The sequence below is a fragment of the Rattus rattus genome, chromosome X (genome assembly GCF_011064425.1).
Source record: "Rattus rattus isolate New Zealand chromosome X, Rrattus_CSIRO_v1, whole genome shotgun sequence".
Classification (NCBI taxonomy): domain Eukaryota; kingdom Metazoa; phylum Chordata; class Mammalia; order Rodentia; family Muridae; genus Rattus; species Rattus rattus.
In genome coordinates this window covers 39,993,116-40,006,454 of record NC_046172.1, presented here as the reverse complement: position 1 = coordinate 40,006,454, position 13,339 = coordinate 39,993,116, and the positions used below count along the sequence as shown (strand labels likewise).

At 35.3% G+C, this 13,339-nt stretch overlaps 1 protein-coding gene across 1 annotated transcript in view; it reads right to left on the bottom strand.

Moving 5' to 3' along the window:
* Nucleotides 1-262: 262 nt before the first annotated feature.
* The window catches only part of LOC116888617 (E3 ubiquitin-protein ligase RLIM-like), a 29,553-nt gene continuing 16,476 nt past the window's right edge, over nucleotides 263-13,339 (bottom strand). Inside the window, 3 exon segments of the mRNA XM_032889915.1 lie at nucleotides 263-1,755; nucleotides 3,192-3,362; nucleotides 9,666-9,860. Of these exon segments, the coding sequence (XP_032745806.1) occupies nucleotides 263-1,755; nucleotides 3,192-3,362; nucleotides 9,666-9,860 (1,859 nt within the window).

The window sequence follows — 13,339 nt, the reverse complement described above, 5'->3', positions numbered from 1 at the left end:
GTTATTGTGGGTAGGCTCAGCTCATTGAGTTTTGTGTAAGAAAAAATAACTGTATAAAGAGGAAGCCAGTAAGCAGCACTCCTCCATGTCCTCTCAATCAGCTTCTGCATCAAGGTTCCTACCTTGTTTGAGTATAAACCCTTTCTGGCCAATGTTGTTTTTGTTCATGGAGTTTTTCAAACCATTAGAAACCCAACACAAGACAGCAAATGAAAATAATGCATTGAATATTATAACAATTTATTTATCTGTGTTCCAGAACTCAAAATAGAAATTCTATGTCATCAGGATTAATTATATGTTTTCGACAAATAGGACAGGTAGAGTTTTCAGACAGCCAGCGGTCAATGCATTTATCATGATATTCATGAAAGCAAGGTAGTACACGAATCTTGCTATTTTGTATATATGGTGTGATACAAATACTGCAGTGGTTTAATTTATCATTTTCACAAAACGTTTTTACTGGTAAAGTATTTATCTGTTCTTTGGTAAGTCCTTTAGGGTGGTTATTATGAATATCATTGAAGTTTGAAAAATCAGGCAAAAGTGGCCAAGAATCACTATCATTAGATATTTCTGGGCTTATAACATGCATTTGCTGTCTGTCCTCTAAAGGTGGGTAATGAAATAAAAAGAATTCATCACATTCTTTGTTAATTTGTGAGGTATGTGGTGAATTTATATCATTGCCAATAGTATTATTGGCAATAATATTAGGAACAGGTAAAAACTGTTGATTGTAATTTAACAAAGAAAGCAGTGAGTAATTTATATTAGAATTACTGGTAGAATTTGAATTAGTGATGGAAACAGAACTAGAAATATTACTGTGACCAGATTGAACTTTTCTATTATTTTGACTCGCCAATGAGTCACAAGACTCTAAGTCAATCTCAGTAAAATTATCATTTACTTCAAAATCTCCTGTCATAATGTTGCCTGCTGTTCCATAAGGAGTTGTAACTATTGTAAAGTCTAAATTAGTTTTTAAAGTTTCATCAGAATTTTTTTCAGAATTTTGTATACCTGTCTGGTTATAACAAGAAGAGAGGTTTGTGTCTTTTTGATCAATTTCCACAGTGGTAAAGTTAGTTGGTGTTACAGATGTAGATTGACTTCTATGAGCAGTGCTCTCTGTCAATATGTGTTCTCTTGTTGGAAAAGATGCAAAAAAATATAGTTTTTGCAACTCAGATATGTTTAAGTCATCTCTCAATGGCAGAAATGTGTGACTATTAGAACAGAAGTAAGCCTCATCTTTCCTAAGATCTTTAAAAGTTTCAGGTGATAAACAATGATGAGTTTCCACTAGTGCCATATCCTTAGTTTCTGGAAGTAGACTACTTTCAATTGTTTCTTTAAGTATCAGCATATCTGGACTTTTACTTCTGGTGCTTCTATCTTTACTAAATGTATCTTCCACTAAAACTTCAGTTATATTTCCTTCTTTTGTAAATGGACTTACACATGTTGACTCAGGTTGTTGATAGTCCACTTGTTTCTGGATTTTCCTATTATTGTCATGACAGCTAACCCCTGAAAGGTCATTTTGAGGATTTGAGTTCCCTTTATTAAAGGTAAACCTCACTTCTCCAGTGATATCATTATTGCTTGGGTTACTCTGACTTTTTGCTGTCCAAAACCCACATTCCCTTATCCCCATTTTCATTCCCTTCTCAGATTGCTGAAGGGAGTTAAGCTGGCTTCTTTCAGAATCACCACTCTTCAGAACATGTGCAGTGTTTGCTCCACCTGTAAATACAAAATGAAAGTTAATCAGAAAGAAATTGTCAAAGTTAGAATGTATACATATTTGACAGTGTTTCAAAAGGGAATAAAGAAAACACCTAATAATTTAGATATTTTAATCTGAATTTGATTCAGATTTCACACAGAATCTAGATAAATCAGTACAAATGCAAATTATAATAATCTAAATTTGCAAGGAAAGAGGGTTTCAAAATGGCCTTTGAAATAATTTAGCTTATTCTATATTAATTTATGAAAATTTAAAGTAAATCAGAAGACATTTTATTCATTTTCAGAATTTTATATATCACCATGGTGATGAACATAAGCAAGAAGCTAATCAAATAAAACAAAATAACACTTAAATGTTTTAAAAGTTTTACTTATGTTGTACACATGTGTACTCATCTATGTGAGTATTTATTAAATATGTTCAGATGCATATTAAAACCAGGAGGGATCATATATCCTGAATCTAGAGTACTAAACAGTTGTGAGATACCCAAACTGGGGAAAGAAATGGAAGAGAGGTTCTCTCGAACAACACAAGGTGCTCTTAACTGCTAAGTTATCTCTATAACCTTCAAAACAAATTCTGCACTAGATACAACACTAGAATCAAAGTTCAATTTTTGATTTTTAAATAATAGTGTGTAAATTTATTTCTAGATTCATGAATTACATTGGAAATATAAAAAGAAAATAAAACATAATAGTGGGTATTAATTATATAACAATATTTGCTCTTGCTTCTGAGAGAAAAAAACACTAATTATTGGTTTCAAGTATGATTTTTATGTGAAGCACCAACAATATTGGGGGCCACATAGTTGTGTTGGATTTGACTGTGTGGTAAAATGACTAGAAGCATTCTTAATCTTGTCACACTGGATAGAATAAACATATCCACAGATATTACCAGTCATCATAACCAAAATTGTTTTACAGATATCAATGGATGACCCTGAGGAAAAGAACACAATTATGCATAATTTTTTGTTACTGGTTTTATCTCATGAATTCTCTAAAGAAGAAATGCAAATAACCTACAAATAAATTGAATATCTTTTATTGTCAGGAAGTAAGGGTGTATCAAAGTTATATTGAGATGATCTCTCACTTATTTATAATAGTTTAATACCACTATTATTATTGATAATTATAATACTATATGGTTTGCAATCTACTGTCAGGACAAACTAAAATAATAGAGGATTTTTCCCACATCATCACTTTTGTTTATAGTGTTTTGAGAATATTCTTTGTTGGGAAAGCCCAAAAAACTCCTACAATTTGTAACTCAAATTTTCTTATATGCCAACAAAATGTTTGTCTTGCTAAAATATCACAGCCTCATTCACTCAAATATGGTGAAAAGAGTCAGGTAATATACTGAAATTTCTACGGTATTGAATTTGGAGATTTGAAAAGTTACTGACATCTATTCGAATTGTTGGATCATGGAAGTCCTTGGCTACTCCTTCTTGTTCTCTGAGATCTATCATATACTGTCAACATTTCAAGTTCAATTTCTTTTCATAAACATTTTTTTATTATTGACTCAGATTGTGGATATTCCATTTGCCTTTGGTTACTTTCTACATGTTTTCCTTCAAGAAATTTTATAAATAATAATGTTTTGTGCAGGCAAGATTGTACCATACATGTTAATTAATACTTACCACTCTACTGACATTGGATATGTTTGAATTATTTTAATCGTTTGCTGTCCAAGGTTAGTGTTTTCCTAGTTCACTCTTCTGCCATATTTTAATAATATCCAAAACAGGTTATTTAGACTCTAAAAAATATCACTAGGTACATCCTAAAACATTTGCCTATACCAGTTACCATCAAATGGTACAAGATTGGAAAGGAATTAAAAATGGAGTGAAATCATAACAACGCTTTGAAGTTTGTTACAAAATAGTAATAGTAAGGGGCAAAGATGATGGCAGATCAGATCACAACACATCAAGTTTTGATATAGTTTCCCGGGTCTAACAGGGAAAATAGGAGAACAGCTATCCAATAAGACAAGTCATGACAGTAAAACATAATTTTCAGCAACAACAAAAAGAAAAGTGACATGTTCATCTTGAAAGGCTCATTGTCAATAGGGGTTACTTCTGTGAACTGAATCAAAGTCATGTTTGGAGAAGGAGCTGAAGATAAAGAATAAGTATTCAAAAATTTACACAGTATACTAGGTAACAGAAAATTTTCAGGGCAGAGGTAGAGAAGAGAGAAGAACCTTTTGTGGTAGCTGTATGAGCAGATAGGGATATGAAGAACAAAGGACAAAAATAACAGAATATAAAACAGATGTGAAGTGCAAGTTTTGAGGTTTACATAGCTTGAAATTACATAATACGGTAAGTTGAATTACAAAATTAGTACTCTATCTTACAATGGGGTCTTTGCTTTTTGTATTTTATGAGAATAACTGCCAAAGGCCAATTTCTTATATCTTGGGGGTCAAGATAGTCATATGTTTAAGTAGTGTACAGTGTAGGTAAGATAAAATACTAGTTTTGTAATTCAACTTATAGTATTATGTAATTTTCATTATCCCATGGATTTATTTCTAGGCTACTTTTTAACATGATTTTTATATTTGTGATCTTCACAAAATATGACTACTATAGAGATGGAAAAATATAATAAGATCTATATAGATTTAATATCATTTGCATATATCTTTTTTGTGAAATATCTTTTTATCATACATTTGTCATAGTGAAATTACACTTTAAGTTCTTTTAACTAACTTATATAATTCATTGCAGAAATCAGTATCCTTTTCTGGTTTCATTTTAAAGGGAAAAAAGAGCTGGAAAGTGTTTTAGAACAATTGGAAGCATATCAGGATGTACGTGTTAAATGTGAAGAAGAATTTTGGATGTAACATGATTTTCCAAATTCCAAATCAGTGTCAATAAAGATATAAACAAAATGTAAATTTTTTGATTTATGCAATACCTAGAAACCTAGAAAAATCAGTGTATTTTAATATCATGCAAAATGACGTTGCTTATATGTAACATAGATTTAGGTTATCTTCTCTGATAATATGCTAGTTAATGGGTTTTGTTGTAGATTTTCTTTTTTGTTTTGTTTTGCTTTGTTTTGTTTTGTTTGTTTTGTTTTGTTTTCCTGTCAACTTGTCTGAAGCCAGAGTCATCTTGGAAGAGAGAAACTAAATTGATAAAATGATTTCATAACACTTACCTATAGGTAAGTCTGCTATGAATCTGCCTAATTAGTGATTAGAGAGAATACATCCCAATGTGGTTGGTTCTTCTCCTTGTTAAGGAGGCCCTGGGTGATGTAGGAAATCAGGCTGAGAATGTCACCAAAGTAAAACAGTCAATACTATTTTCCACTGTCTCTTCATTTCTCCATCCCTCCAGGTTTTTGCCTTGAGTTCTGACCTTGAATTCCCTTCATTAAAGCCTATATAAATTAGGTATCCTATACTATAAAATTGACTGAAACACTTCTCTTTGATCATGAACATTATTTTGAAGCCAAGAAACCTAATTCGACATACCACAATTATACTTTCATACGCAGTTATACTTTCATTCACTATAATAGTCAGGAAGTTAAGCCTTAAACACAAGCACACATGAGTCATTTCATTAGATGCTGAAAGCATTTTGACAAATTCAACACCTTCATGATAAAAGTCCTGGAAAGAATAGGAATTCAAGGGCCATACCTAAACATAGTAAAAAGCCATATACAGCAAACAGTTGCTAACATTAAACTAAATGGAAAACATAAGCAATCCCACTAAAATCAGGGACTAGAACAAGGCTGCCTCTCTCCCTACTTATTCAATATAGTTCTTGAAGTTCTAGCCAGAGCAATCAGACAACAAAAGGAGGTCAAGGGGGATACAGATCGGAAAAAGAAAAGTCAAAATATCACTATTTGCAGATGATATGATAGTATATTTAAGTGATCCCAAAAAGTTCCACCAGAGAACTACTAAACCTGATAAACACCTTCAGCAAAGTGGCTGGGTATAAAATTAACTCAAATAAATCAGTAGCCTTCCTCTACACAAAGGAGAAACAAGCCGAGAAAGAAATTAGGGAAACGACACCCTTCATAATAGACCCAAATAATATAAAGTACCTCGGTGTGACTTTAACCAAGCAAGTAAAAGATCTGTACAATAAGAACTTCAAGACACTGAAGAAAGAAATTGAAGACCTCAGAAGATGGAAAGATCTCCCATGCTCATGGATTGGCAGGATTAATATAGTAAAAATGGCCATTTTACCAAAAGCGATCTACAGATTCAATGCAATCCCATCAAAATACCAATCAATTCTTCAAAGAGTTAGACAGAACAATTTGCAAATTCATCTGGAATAACAAAAAACCAGGATAGCTAAAACTATCCTCAACAATAAAAAGGACTTCAGGGAATCACTATCCCTGAACTCAAGCAGTATTACAGAGCAATAGTGATAAAACTGCATAGTATTGGTACAGAGACAGACAGATAGACCAATGGAACAGAATTGAAGACCCAGAAATGAACCCACACACCTATGGGCATGATTTTTTGACAAAGGGCCAAAACCATCAATGGAAAAAAGATAGCATTTTCAGCAAATGGTGCTGGTTCAACTGGAGTCAACATGTAGAAAGAATGCAGATCGATCCATGCTTATCACCCTGTACAAAGCTTAAGTCCAAGTGGATCAGGACCTCCACATCAAACCAGATACCTCAAACTAATAGAAGAAAAACTAGGGAAGCATCTGGAACACATGGGCACTGAAAAAATTTCTGAACAAAACACCAATGGCTTATGCTCTAAGATCAAGAATGGAAACAAATGGGATCTCATAAAACTACAAAGATTCTGTAAGGCAAAGGACACTGTGGTTAGGACAAAACGGCAACCAACAGATTGGAAAAAGATCTTTACCAATCCTACAACAGATAGAGGGCTTATATCCAAAATATACAAAGAACTGAAGAAGTTAGACAGCAGGGAGACAAATAACCCTATTAAAAAATGGGGTTCAGAGCTAAACAGAGAATTCACAGCTGAGGAATGCCAAATGGCTGAGAAACACCTAAAGAAATGTTCAACATCTTTAGTCATAAGGGAAATGCAAATCAAAAACAACCCTGAGATTTCACCTCACACCAGTGAGAATGGCTAAGATCAAAACTCAGGTGACAGCAAATGCTGGCGAGGATGTGGAGAAAGGAACACTCCTCCATTGTTGGTGGGATTGCAGACTGGTACAACCATTCTGGAAATCAGTCTGGGGTTCCTCAGAAAATTGGACATTGAACTGCCTGAGGATCCAACTATATACCTCTCTTGGGCATATGCCCAAAGATGCCCCAACATATAAAAAGACACGTGCTCCACTATGTTCATTCATGCCTTATTTATAATAGCCAGAAGCTGGAAAGAACCCAGATGCCCTTCAACAGAGGAATGGATACAGAAAATGTGGTACATCTACACAATGGAATATTACTCAGCTATCAAAAACAATGACTTTGCTGTAAAATTCTTGAGGCAAATGGTTGGAACTGGAAAATATCATCCTGGTGAGGTAAGCAATCACAGAAAAACACACATGGTATGCACTCATTGATAAGTGGCTATTAGCCCAAATGCTTGAATTACCCTAGATGCCTAGAACAAATGAAACTCAAGACAGATGATCAAAATGTGAGATGCTTCACTCCTTCTTTAAAGGAACAAGAATACCCTTGGCAGGGAATAGGGAGGCAAGTTTAAAACAGAGACAGAAGGAACACCCATTGAGAGAGCCTGCCCACATGTGGCCCATGCATATACAGCCACCCAATTAGACAAGATGGATGAAGCAAAAAGTGCAGGCAGACAGGGCGGATGTAGATCTCTCCTGAGAGACACAGCCAGAATACAAAAATACAGAGGAGATACCAGCAGCAAACCCACTGAACTGAGGAATAGGACCCCCGTTGAAGGAATCAGAAAAGAACTGGAAGAGCTTGGAAGGGGCTCAAGGACCCCTTATGAACAACAATGCCAGCAACCCAGGCTTCCAGGGACTAAGCCACTACTAAAAGACTATACATGGACTGACCCTGGACTCTGACCTCAGAGTAGCAACAATGAATATCTAGTAAGATCACCAGTGGAAGGGGAAGCCCTGGGTCCTGCTAAGACTGAACCACCAGTGAACTAGATTGTTGGGGGGAGGGCGGCAATGGGGGGAGGATGAGGAGGGGAACACCCATAAAGAAGTGGAGGGGGAGGGATTAGGGGGATGTTTGCCTGGAAACCGGGAAAGGGAATAACACTTGAAATGTATGTAAGAAATACTCAAGTTAATAATAAAAAAAAAAAGAAACACAAGCAATACACTACTTCTGTGATATATCTCATTAATATTTGAGCAAAGACTACCAGGGATAAGAGCAGATTTAAACAAGACATATTTGTGATATTTTCAATCTGCTTCTTAATGTTTTGATTATTTTGGTTTGACATAAATTTTCTATCATACTAAATCAATATGTTCTTCCTAATATAGAAATGTATATGCTGCAGAATCTAAAATATTGTTGAATAAACTGTTGGGTTAATATAATACCATTTTAATAACAAAAAAATGTTTTAATCACCTTTGCCATGAGAGTAATAATCCATATTTCACAATGAGAAAGCAATATAAATCTATGGTTAGAACATGTTTGGTTTTATTTTTCAAAATCAGCAATACTGAATGTATACCAAGATGATTCCACTGAGAAAGTGTTCTTTGCATTGCAAGATACCAAAAATATTCTTAATTACTACATAGTGGATAAGTAATAGAATGGTGCCTAAACTAACTTCAAGTAGTTCACAATTATTTCTCACGTTTAAAAATGCCTTCATAGAGAAACATAATTTTCTATAGGTAAGGGATACTTGGTTATCATAATGCAGCCTTTCTTGCATTGTTCAAGATGTTGTGATATGACTCTTCAAAAGAGAACTATAAATATCTAAACATATGTAAAATTGATGACGTTCATTAAACAAAAGTATGGAAAATTAGCAAAATAATTTGATATGTTTTCAAACTCCATTGAAAGTAGTTGTCAAAAAATTGATAAAAATTCCATATCATAAATTCACTGTTTCCTGGAATACATTCTACTGAAGAGTAATTCTTTGATAAAATTTTGAAAAATAACAAAAACAAAACATTTTACTCAGTGAATTTAGTGGTAACTCCTGTCAGATCCTAAAAAAACCCACAAATTATCCAAACTCCAGAAGGCAGTCCAGGTATCATGAAATAAACTCTGATCTAGACTATAGGAAGATTTTTCACAGTTAGATAAAAGCCCAGAATATCTTAGGAACATGAAGCTGGCTCTGGCTACCAAAAGGCAATTTCCTTTTACCTCTAGTAAAAGGGACATATTACACTCTAATTAACATATGCTAATGTTGATTTTTATCATATTGAGGTCCATGCTGGCCTCTAGAATCCATTAGTGTCATGCACTAGTAGGTTTCAAAGACCCAAGACCATTTTTCTGGCCCTCTTCTCCCCCCAAATATTGATCTCACTTATAATCTGTCTATTCTCACTTTTCTGCTCACCTTTTTATGCTACTCTCACTATGCTTTCTCTATTGTCTATCTCCTGCTATTCTCCCCTCTCCCATAGATAACTCTGGCCATGTCCAGAATGCTATCCATGTTCTACTTTGTTTTTCTCTCTGTTTTGCACTCTTTTAAATGCCTCTTGTTCTCTCTCTCTCTCTCTCTCTCTCTCTCTCTCTCTCTCCTCTCTCTCTCTCTCTCTCTCTCTCTCTCTCCATGAACAAAATAAAAACTTTCCACAAAAATAGAACCAATAATGTTATCAGTTAATACAACTTACTTTCCAACCTTGGGCTTTCTCTTAAATTTTGTGGGCTTCTGCATCTTTTTCTTTTCTGACTTCTGGTAGATGGACTTGCCATCAATGTGTGAGCAGCATTTCCTTTTGATCGACATGACTTTTTAAACACAGACTTGGACTGTACATTTTCCACTTGCTTTTGCTTGGTATCCATATTTTCTATCACAAGACATCCTGCAAAATGTAAATGGTTATGTTTTAGATCTGGGTTCTAAAAATTACCGACACTCTCTATGTTCTTGATATTGTGACTTTGAATGACTTCAAATTGTTTTGTAGTATTTGGCTGGAAAATAGCAATATCTCAAGCATATCATGGAAAGGGTCTTCTTTACCTGTTATAACAAAAAGGGAAGGAAGTATGAAGGAATACTAAATATCAAATTCATTACAAAATATTTCTTAAAAAGCTGTAATATATATAGCATGCACCAGATTGTCTCCAAGCTGGTATCTTGGTGTTATATTGGTCTCCTAACAGTGGAAATGAGTGTGTCTCTGACTCTTTTGCCTGTTCTTGAGACCCTATTCCTCCTATTGGGTTGCCTTGTCCAGTATGGATATGAATTCTTTCACCTTTTCTTACAGTATCTTGTTTTATCCTATGTGGCTCTTGACTTTTGTAGGCCAACTCCTTTCTAAAGAAAAACAGAGGGGCAATAGATCTGGGAGATAAGGGAAATGCTAATAGAACTAGGGCAATTAAAAGAGGGTAAAGTATGGTAGAGGTATATTATATGAGAGAAGAATCTATTTTTAATTTAAAAATATCACATAAAGGAGAGTCTAAACAGCTAGATGTTTCATGAAGATGTAATATTTTCACAAATTTGGAAATCTGAACTTGATTGAAGTAACAAGAAAGATAGTACACATTCATATTTGCAAGCTGGATATTTTCCTAGATAAATTTAGGAATGTCTTAGAGAAAATCGGAAAATATTCTTTAAAACTATCCCCCTTATGTATACAACTCATAGGAATTATCAAAAATTAGTTTCTTTTAATTCATGATAAAGATACTAGTATGACCAAACAAATATATTACAGTTAAGATTCAATACAAATATTTTAGTTCACATTTTAATTTTATCTGATTTTCATTATTTATTTATACTTGTATTTGTTTGGTTTGGTTTTTACTGACTATTTTATTTATTTACATTTCAAATGTTATGCTTCTTCCTGGTTTTCCCTCCCAAACCCGTCCTTATCCTCACACTGTTTTCTGTGAGATTGCCTATCCACTCTCAACCCCACCACACTAGGAATTCCCTATGCTGGGGCAACAAGCCTTCAGGACCTCCCATATAACTGATGCCAGATAAGGCTATCCTTTGCTACATATTCAGCTTGAGCCATGGGTCCCTCCATGTCTACTATTTGATTGGGGGTTTAGTCTTTGGGAGCTCTGAGTGGTCTGGTGTGAAGTAACCAAGTCACAAAAGAACACACATGGTATGTACTCACTGATAAGTGGATATTAGCCAAAAAGCTCAGAACACCCATAATATAAGCCACAGACCATATGAAGCCCAAGAAGAAGGAATGGATGCTCCAGTCCTACTTAGAAGCGGGATCAAAATAATCACAGGAAATAGAGGGAGGGAGGGTCTTGGGATGGAAAGAGGTGAAAGAGGGGAAAAGGAGGCACAGTATTGAGTGTGGGAAGAGATAGAAGAGATAGTACAGAGGGTCAGGAATTTTAAGAGAAATGTGTACCAATGGGGGATAGGGAACTGGGTGTAGACACCAGAAGGCACCAGATGCCGGGAAAGCAAGAGGCTCCCAGAGCTCAATGGTGATGACATTAGCTGAAATCCCAACAAAAGGGAGAGACAACCTGTAGAGACCATATCCAGAAGTTTGGCAAGGCCCCAAGTTGAGTGATGGTAACACCCATCCATCTCAAATATTTTTACTCAGAATTTCTCCTGTCTAAAGGAAATACAGGGACAAAGAGTAGAGCAGAGACTGAATAAAAGACCATCCAGAGACTGCCCCACATGGGGATCTATCACTTATGCAGTCACTAAACCCAGACTCTACTGCTGATGCCAAGAAGTGCTTGCTGGCAGGAGTCGGATATACCTATCTTCTCAGAGGATCTGCCAGAATGTGACCAATACAGATTTCAATGCTTGCAGTTAAATATTGGACTGAGCACAGGGACCCCAATGTATGAGTTAGGGGAAGGACTAAAGTAACTGAAGAGATTTACAATCCCATAGGAAGAACAAAAATATCAACCGACCAGTTATTTATACTTTTATAGTAGTTACATAAACTTGTATTTCTAGGGTACATTTGATAATATATGTTATTTTGATAATGCATGATATCATTTTAAATATGTCTATTATAGACACTGGAAAACTTTTAAAAATTAACTCATATTTTTACTAGGAATATGAATTGGCCTGAAACTGTAGATCGAACATATCAAATGTGTATGTAGATCAATTGTGCTATATGAAAATTCCTGTTAATATTAGAGGAGACTAGTGAACAAAAGTGCCCATTAAGGAACCACTGGAATGACCACTCAATAGGGGGAGAAGGTACGTTGAAAAAGAGAACAGTTTTACCAAAAGCAATCTACAGATTCAATGCAATCCCCTTCAAAATACCAATCCAATTCTTCAAAGAGTTAGACAGAACAATTTGCAAATTCATCTGGAATAACAAAAAACCCAGGATAGCTAAAGCTATTCTCAACAATAAAAGGACTTCAGGGGGAATCACTATCCCTGAACTCAAGCAGTATTACAGAGCAATAGTGATAAAAACTGCATGGTATTGGTACAGAGACAGACAGATAGACCAATGGAACAGAATTGAAGACCCAGAAATGAACCCACACACCTATGGTCACTTGATTTTTGACAAAGGAGCCAAATCCATCCAATGGAAAAAAGATAGCATTTTCAGCAAATGGTGCTGGTTCAACTGGAGGTCAACATGCAGAAGAATGCAGATCGATCCATGCTTATCACCCTGTACAAAGCTTAAGTCCAAGTGGATCAAGGACCTCCACATCAAACCAGATACACTCAAACTAATAGAAGAAAAACTAGGGCAGCATCTCGAACACATGGGCACTGGGAAAAATTTCCTGAACAAAACACCAATGGCTTATGCTCTAAGATCAAGAATCGACAAATGGGAACTCATAAAACTGCAAAGCTTCTGTAAGGCAAAGGACCCTGTTATTAGGACAAAATGACAACCAACCGATTGGGAAAAGATCTTAACCAATCCTACAACAGATAGAGGGCTTATATCGAAATTATACAAAGAACTTAAGAAGTTAGACTGCAGGGAGACAAATAACCCTATTAAAAGATTGGGTTCAGCGCTAAACAAAGAATTCAGAGCTGAAGTATGCCGAATGGCTAAGAAACACATATAGAAATGTTCAACATCTTTAGTCAGAAGGGAAATGCAAATCAAAACAACCCTGAGATTTCACCTCACACCAGTGAGAATGGCTAAGATCAAAAACTCAGGTGACAGCAAATGCTGGCGAGGATGTGGAGAAAGAGGAACACTCCTCCATTGTTGGTGGGGTTGCAGACTGGCACAACCATTCTGGAAATCAGTCTGGAGGTTCCTCAGAAAATTGGACATTGAACTACCTGAGGACCCAGCTA